The 8,685-nt window shown below is 52.2% G+C and overlaps 1 protein-coding gene across 1 annotated transcript; it reads left to right on the top strand.

Annotated features, from left to right (window-relative positions):
- Positions 1-148: 148 nt before the first annotated feature.
- Positions 149-8,685, top strand: LOC108446759 (coiled-coil domain-containing protein 30-like; the record flags this gene model as incomplete). Its single annotated transcript, XM_017734344.1, has 9 exons — positions 149-389; positions 955-1,112; positions 1,566-1,713; positions 2,220-2,341; positions 3,816-3,957; positions 4,786-4,922; positions 5,190-5,301; positions 6,029-6,096; positions 6,694-8,685. Coding segments are annotated over 9 exons (1,351 nt in total), but the record flags the coding sequence as incomplete, so codon positions are not given.

Genomic DNA, 8,685 nt, shown 5'->3' with positions numbered 1-8,685 from the left:
TCCAACCCAAACCGCTCTGGGATTCTGTGATGAATTTCACTGCCTCCAAATAAAACATGCTTTACTTCCTCTACGGTTCCTCTTTTGCTCATTCTGGAATCCTGTCCCCCTTTCCTAGCCGAGCCATTCCAGCTGATTTATGCTGAAGTATAAACCCGATTTCTTCTCTGGGATCTCAGGTCAAAGCCGAGCTGAAGCAGGCCCGGGCCAAACTCTCAGACACCACAGAAACATGTTCCTCCCTCTCAGCACAGTGGGAGAGGAGCCAGCAGAAGGTCAAGGAGCTGGAACTGGAGCTCTCCAAGTGCTCCCAGGCTGACAAGCTCCAGAGCAGCCTCCAGGAGAGGCTGGCCCAGGAGAAATCCAGAGCAGGAGAAGCACAAAAGAAGGTGAGTGTAAGCTGGGGTGTGTTTGACAGTTCTGTGCAGCTCTAGTGCAGAAAACAAGCAGGCTTGCTTCCCCAAATTCTTTTTTGTGATCCCTTGGCTTAATATTATAGGAAAAAAGCCTGTAATTAGTGGGAGCATAATCAAGGCAATGGAAGCCACGTCTGATAACCCAATGTCTCTGAAATACTGATAGTGGGGCTGGCAGGCACAGGGAACCCCGATTCTGTTTTTACTGAGGAGATTTCATACTGTTTACTGGCTGGAAAATTCCAAAACCTTGTGTTTTCCATGGCACTGATTCTGCCATGCTCCTCAGAAATCATTGGATTATCTTTTGAAATGTGCAGGATCAAATTGGGTCAAAAAAGGATTGCAGAGAATTTGTGACATAGTATTTGGTCCAAAATCTGGTAGCCATTCCAGAGGTTTTGCTTTTAATGGACTTAGAATCAAAACAAGGAAATCTTTCCTTCCCATGCGTCAGACACTGGGGGATCAGAGGGGTCTGATTCAGATGCTGGCCTGTACATTCAGAACGTTTAATCCATGTCCATTTTAATCCAAGATCGCAAAACTCCAGCAAAAGCTGAAGGATTCCCAGCACCAGCTGCTGCTGGCAGAGGCCCGTGTTTCTGATAAGAAGCTTCTGGAGGAGGACCTGAAGGAAGCTCGGGAAAATGAAGCTCGAGTGCAGCAGGAACTTCACGAGGAGCAGCTGAAAAGGTCTCTGTGCTGTACAGGGGCTGTGCCAGCCCCAGGAGCCTCTGGCAGCTCCTGGCTGCCCTGGGAGGGTTCAGGGAGACACAAACCACTGCTTTGACCTCCTGTCTTCCCTTTGGACCTGCCTTGTCCCTGGAGTTCTCCAGGGATTCCCCCTTCCTGAGATACAAAAGATTTTTGGAGGCTTCATCTGCCTGGGAAGGGCCGTGGTGTCACTGTCAGCCCAGTGATGCCAACAGCCCCCTTCCCTGTGCAGCTGGGAATGATCCCAGTATATCATCCCCCCTTTCTGTGTCACTGGGACATGGGGACAGCTGGGATGTGCTGATTCCTTTGTCCCCTCCATGTCAGCTGGGGCAGGAGGAGAGCAGGGCATGTTTGGGTGACAGACAGACACCTTGGGGGCAGGTCGCACATCCCCCTCCAGCTCTCACTGTCACCCCGTTGTGTTTTCAGGAGGCTGCTGGAGCAGCAGGTGGAGGAGCTGCGGCAGCAGCTCCGGCATTCCCGGGAGACGGAGGCATCGCTGGCCAAGATGCATGTGGAGCTCCAGGCCAAGACCCTGCACGTCCTGGAGGATGAGAAGAAGCTGGATGCTGATGAGGTGAGTGACAGTGAGGGGGTTCCTCGTCATACAAGGGGGAACAGGACCATCATGAGCTGGAATCTGCTCCTGGGGGCCGCTGGAATTGGGAACATCTGATCAGGGCTGAGCCCTTGCAGATCCCACTGATTTCAATAGGAGCTGGAGGAAAAGCAGCATCCCATTGCCAGTTCGTTTCTTGGGATGCAGCTCTGAGGGCACAGGAAGGCTGGGTGGTTTCTTCCTTCCCTTTTTCTTGCAGAGCTCAGAGTTTTTGCTTGGAAATTTTGGCAGAGTCTGTTGTCTGGGAGGGTTCATTGCCTCTCTCTGCAACAAAATCCCGCTGCTCCTTGTTAGGGGGAGGAGGGAGTGGTCTGGGGGGCTGGCTGGCTGGCTGGCTGGATATTGGCTGTAGTGAGAACCACTGGGATTGATGAGAGAGAAGCTTTGGAGATCAGGCAGATGGGAGGCAGAGGGGCCCCTCCAGTTGGGGCCACACACACAAGTTAAAAGTAACCCTTTTCCAGCATGTGCAGTGCCAGAAGGAGAACCAGAAGCTCTCGGAGCAGCTGGCACTCCTGAAGGAGGAGAACAAAGCCCTGTATGAGGAAGGTGTCCGGCTCCTGAACCAGAAGGATCTCTATGTCAGGTAATGCCCAAAAGCCTGCCGAGGAATGGCCCCTTCTGGGCCTGCTGCTGGATTTGGCTGTGGTGTGGATTTTCCTGTCCAATGTTCAGGCTTTTAGCAATAAATCCACTAGTCCTGTGTGCAGTGAGCTCACCCTCCCTGTCTGCTGTCAGGGAACTCCAGACTGGTTTGGGGGGGAAGGGACCTTAAAGCCCATGCTGTTCCACTCACCTGCCAGGGACAGGGACACCTTCCACTATCCCAGGTTGCTCCAAGCCCTGTCCAACCATGCCTGGAACACTTCCAGGGGTGGAGCAGCCACAGCTTCTCTGGGCCTCCTGTGCCAGGGCCTCACCACCCTCACAGCCAGTAATTCCTTCCCAATATCCCATCTCTCCCTGCCCTCTGGCAGTGGGAAGCCATTTCCCCTTGTTCTGTCATTCCAGGCCCTTGTCCAAAGTCCCTCTCCAGCTCTCCTGGAGCCCCTTTAGGCCCTGGAAGGGGCTCTGAGGTCTCCCTGGAACCTTCTCTTCTCCAGGTGAACACCTCCAGCTCTCCCAGCTGTCCTGCTCTCCTTGGCAGCTGAAGGCAGCACAGGAGGGTGTTGGTTGGAGTCTGGTGTCAGCAGAGACACTCCCTGGAGCTGCTCCTTTCTCCTCAGAGCCCTTTTGGTTAATTTGGAGCAGAGTAGCTTTTTTTATCATGAATTTTGAGCAAACATGGGCAAATGTCCCTTATATGGTAGAAATTTCTCTTCTATTTTGGTGTTATTTTCCCTTCTATCTCAACTGGATAAAAATAAACAAGAACTTTGCCCAAATGGACTAGAGGGGAAGAGAAAAAATCAGAAGTGTCAGGAGGGAAAAGTATTTGTCGCCAGTGGCCCAGCTCAAAGAAGCTCCCACTGAAGTGGCTCTTCTTGCTCCTCTTGGCCTGTCCATTGCTGTTTAGAATTCTTAGTTTTCCAACCAATGTGTGGATGTGGCACGTGGGGACATGGTTAGTGCGTGGCCCTGGCAGTGCTGGAGAATGGTTGGACTTGATGATCTTAGAGGGTTTTCCTAAATTTTCTTCCTATTCAAAAGTCATTCCCTTAACCATCCACATCCCCACCAACAAAACCAACTTATCCTTTCCCTGGAACTTCCAGTTTTGGTGCCCTTATAACCTTATTTGTTATAAAGAGCTGGGAGGGGTGAGCACAAGGATTTGTAAAGCTGGGAGTCACTTTTGGAAATGCTTTGGGTCCTTACCAATTTCCATTTGATCGACACTTAAAAATTAAAATTTCCAACAAAAACACCCCCAAACTGATCACTGAAAGAGTCCAGACAGTCCATGTGCTCATTCTGGGCAGGCAGGAGGAGCTGGGGAATGGCTGAGACTCTGAGTTTGGACTTTGAGGAGCCTGAATAAACCCAGGACATTCCTGCCTGGATGGTGACCCCGAGCAAAAGAGCCTTTCACAGCCTGATGGTTGTCCCTGCTTTCCCAGGAAATACAACGAGATGCAGCTCCGGCACAAGGACAAGATCCGCAGGGCCAAGGAGACCTTCATCCACGAGGTGAAACAGAGGGACAGCAGGATCAAACAGCTGGAAAATGAGCTCAGTGAGTCGAAGCTCCAAGTGGAAAAGGTGAGAGGACACATTGAGGGCTTCTCCTGCAAAGGGAGGCTGCAGGAGCACTGCTGCTTCCAAAATAATCATGGATTCAGGGAATGGTGTGGGTTGGAAGGGGCATTAAAGCTCATCTCACCCCAGCCCCTGCCATGGGCAGGGACACCTTCCACTGTCCCAGGCTGCCCCAAGCCCCGTCCAGCCTGGCCTTGGACACTTCCAGAGATCCAGGGGCAGCCACAGCTGCTCTGGGCACCCTGTACTGGGGCCTCCCCACCCTGCCAGGGAAGAATTCCTTCCCAGTATCCCATCTAACCCTGCCCTCTGGCAGTGGGAAGCCATTCCCCCTTGTCCTGCATTCCAGGCCCTTGTCTAAAGTCCCTCCTTGCAGGAAGGGACCAGGGGCACCAATCTATAGTAACAAAAAGCCAAAAGGAAATTCCTGGCTCAGGACTGACCTTGGGGGGAAGCCACATCCTCAAATCCCAGTCTGACACTGGCTGAACTCCATGTTGCCTCAGCAATTTCTGCTTGGAGGTGACCCCAGAGCCTCTTTTTGGGGTATTTTACATCGAACAGACTATGGAATTGCATAGTCGTTGAGGCTGGAGAAGACCTTTAAAATGAGGATCTTCATCAAGTCCAACCATCCATCCACCACCAGTAAAGCATGTCCCCAAGGGCCACGTCCACACAGTTCTTGAGCACTTGCAGGGGTGGTGACTCCAAGCTTTTAGGAGCTGGCATCCTTGATGGTGATCCCTTGGGAAAGTCCCGAGGTTTGCAGAGGACAGAGAAGAGTCAAGAGTAACTGGTGGTTGTTCTTTCCTTCTCCACCACCCTCAGGGGAAGGTGCTGATTGCCCAGATCACTGCTGAGAATGAGAAATTACTCCAGGAGAGGCGACGGCTCCTACAAAGAATATCAGACCAGGAGGAGTCCCCTTTGAGCCTCCGGTCTGGGATTCCTTCCCTGCAGAGCAGGTAGGCCCCTGCTGATGTCCATCCCCTAGGATTCTCCCTTTGCCTGGTTTTGTGCCTCTTAAGAATTCCAGAGGAATGTTTGGATTGTGCCCCAGCCATTGGTGCAGTGGCTTTCATGGCTGTAATTAGCCCGTTTTCCCATCCAAGACCTTGCCATTGAGCTGGAGGCTGTGGAGAGCAACAGCTCTGAGGTCGGAAAAGAAAATTCCTGTTTGAAAACGGAGCATGGCTGGAAGGAAAGTAACTTGTGCCTTGTGCCATGCCCAGAGGGAAGATCCTGGAGGAGGAGAATGTTCGGCTGCATGACAAGCTCCAGCTCTCCAGCCATGTGGCCACCTCCCAGCACCTTCCCAGGAGCAGCCCTGCTCCCAACACAGAGGTGAGACCTCGGGAGGGCTGGGATGAGCAGGAATCACAGAACCTGATGTCTGAGGGGCTTGGGAAGAGCTGGATCCAACCCTTGGGATGGAAAGGGCTCACCGACAGCTATGGTGAGGAGCGGCTTTGTGAGGAGCTGAAGGCTCCATACACTCAGCCCTTGCCCATCCCTGAGCTGCTGCCCGTGGGATCCCCTTCCACAGGGACAGGAATCTCACTTGGCACATTCAGAGCTTTTCAAAGGCCTCAGTTGTAAAGTTGGCTCTAGGAAAGGAGAACCAACCCCAAGTGCCAGGAGGAATGTTCCTCCCTTAGGCCAAGCTGAGCGATAATTCCTGAGCTGAGTGAAGGTACTGGCCATGTTAATGAAGAACTTTGGCAGGAGAAGTGGAGACAATCCAGGAAATCAAAGAGTTTTCAAATCAACCAGGTAGATTTAGGAGTTTATTGGGGCTTTTAATTTGTATAGAACCCAGGTAGGTTGGAAATGAGCTGTTGAGGGGGAAAGGGCTGTTTGGGGCTCACCTGGCCTTGGTGGGGCTTGGTTTGGATTTTTTAGTTTAAATTCACACCCAAAAGACAAATCCCTGATTAGCACCCCTGTGGGGCTGCAGTTGGTGGACAGGACTCTCAGTGAAGCTGGGGGAGATCTTGGAAGACCAGGAACTGTCAGAATTCAGGGTCTGACCTGCACCTCCTCCTTTCAAAGTCTCTGTTCCTCCTTCCAGGGCTCGAAGATCATTCCTGGCTCTGAACGCCAACCACAGAGTAAGGTGTTGCCACCTCCTCGTGCCAGGTACCGTGGGGGGGAGGAGGAGCCAGGGAGCAGCCACTTTAGCATTTTGGCTGCTCCACACTGTGCGTTCACCTCCCAGAAGTCTTTTTTGTTTGTTTTTGGTCAAATTTTAGGGAAAATGGTATTAAAATGGCATTAAAATGGTATTAAAACCAGTCAATTGATGGGATGGAGAAGTCAAATTTTCAGAATATTTTGGGGAACGCTGTGGGATTTAGGAGTCTTGGTGCTCAGGGGCTTTGGAAGAGTCTTTATACAAGAGGTGGTGAGACTTGGAGCCCTAGTGCTGCCAGAGCTGTGTCCCACATCACACTGGGATGTGCTCCTCCATTCCAATCCATGCCAAACCAGATGTGAAAGGAAGGCAAAGGGACCCTGCAGCTCAGGGGGTTTGGTAACAGCCCCAGCGGCCGTTGGGGTGAAGGATGGCCTGAGCAGGTTCTGGGCTGGCTGAGGGTGTCCCTTCCTTGGCTGGAGGAGGAATGTGGAGTCTTGATCCAAGAGAAAAGCATCAACATCGCCATGTGCTGCTCAGAGGTGTTGGGTAAGGGTCTCCCAGACTCCACGGAATGACAGAAAATGGAAATTTATTTCCAGCTTCCCACCCCGAGATCTCCCAGAGCTCCTCGGCGCCCTGAAGGCCCCGCAGAATGCAAAGCCTGAGGGAGAGGCTGAAAGCCAGGACTCTTCCTTCTGCCTGTCCCCCTCACAGCCTTCGGAGATCGGGTACCTGAATGTGGCCTCTCCTGGGGAGCCCCCAGCCCCCACAGCCTCACCACTGCAGGATGAGAGCCAGAGCCTTGGCTCCGAGAACTTCTGAGCTGGGAATGTTGGTGCAGCCTTACCTGGACTGCAGGATTTGGGCTCCTGGGGCAACGGGATGACAGAGCCTGCAAAGAGAATTGCCGAATGGACTGACTCCATGATTTCTGGGATATATTCCAGCTGAATGATTCCACAGGTTTTTTTTTTCACTTGCCCACCTGTAAGTGTGTGTGTGATCCCAGATCCACTGGAGGCTGGAATTTGTATATAAACTCAGTACAATGGAAGAGGGGTGGGGTGAAGAGTATCTTCCCTCAGCCCTAATTCCCTGTCCAGTCCAGTCCAAATCTATCCATTTTATAAATAAAACTTGGAGAAGTTCCCTTTCACCCTGTGCCCACAATCCGTGCCCACACAGTGTCATTCCCCTTTGTCCATGCTCTCAGTGTTCCCTTTGCTTTGTGCAGAGGTGAACGGGACAGCTGAGCACGGGGGAGAGGATGGGAATAGGAAGGGCAGGGACATTTTAAGGAACATGGGATGGGACAGAGCAGCTCTGGGGGCAGGATGTGATGGGCAGAGGGATCAGAAATGAGATAAAGGGAGATGGAAGGGCAAAGGGAAATGGAATAGGGGCAGAAGAGAGGAGGGATCTGAGCATCCAGGAAAGGAAAGGAGATACATCTGGAACAGATGATCTCTGAGGATGCTTGAGTGGGAGTGGGAAGGATCAGGCCATGCAAAACAGGGAGTGGAGGGGGTCTGAGGATGCCAAGAGGGAAGCAGCGGGATCAGAACTGCAGGTCAGGTGGGAACAGTGTGGCTGTGCACCTCTGTGGGCCTTTCTGTGCTTCCTGGGCTCTCCCTGTGTGTTTTGGGGAGCCCTGGACCCCTCGGTGTGCTCCCTCTGCACCCTGGCTGTCCCTTAGAGGGTATCCCAACCCCTGGTGTCCATTTTGGGGTAACCCCACCTCTTGGTTTTTTTGTGCCATGCCCAGGCCCCAGCGCTGCCTTTGGGTGCCTGTGGCCCCTGGCTGTGCCTGTTTGGGCTCCCCACAGCCCTCAAGGAGCCTTTTGGGGTGCACAGAGCCTCTCCATGGGATTTTCTGTGTCGCAGAGCCCTGGGTGTGCCTTTGGGCTCCTCTGCACACCCCAGAGTGCGTGAGCTTTGCCTGGGCTTTACAGGGTGGGGTGTAGTGCATCCTCAGCCCTCTGGCTGTGCCCTGGACTACCCCAGACCCCGGGGTAGGTATCAGGAACACTCCCCTGGAGGGCTGAAGGGTTTCATCCCTTCTGATGGGGCAGAACTGGCTCAGCCACACTCAGGGAGAGGCAGAGTCATGTCTTAGAAGGGGCACAAACCATCAGAGACCCTGAAGGACGCACAGACTCATTTCTGGGCCTTCCACCAGAGGACTGGGCATGACCCCAGTGTTACATCAGACAGTGTAAAACTCCTGACCCCAGGGAAGGTACCTGGGTGTTCCCACCGAGCCTGAGCCTGTATTAACCTACTGAACTTTGTGTTTTTGGACCCCACCCCTGATGGATCCAGACTGTGACCATCACTTTGACCATGGACACCGAAATTGCAACAACCAAGTCTTGTCACTGCACTCATGGGTGGTGAGACCTTTCCTCTCCACTCTCTACTCTTAATCTTTCTTTTTTTTCTTTCTTTTCCTTATGTATTTTCTAAAGTGTTATTTTTATACTTTTATATTGGTATATCTCTAAAGGAAATAACCAAAATGGCCACATAGGTGAGTTCCATTGCAACCAAAGTGTTAAAATAAATGTCACATATATATAAATATGTATGTA

Source organism: Corvus brachyrhynchos, unplaced genomic scaffold (assembly GCF_000691975.1).
Source record: "Corvus brachyrhynchos isolate BGI_N302 unplaced genomic scaffold, ASM69197v1 scaffold1275, whole genome shotgun sequence".
In the NCBI taxonomy this organism is placed as follows: domain Eukaryota; kingdom Metazoa; phylum Chordata; class Aves; order Passeriformes; family Corvidae; genus Corvus; species Corvus brachyrhynchos.
The sequence above is the reverse complement of the archived record's forward strand: the minus strand, read 5'-3'. Positions and strand labels throughout refer to the sequence as shown.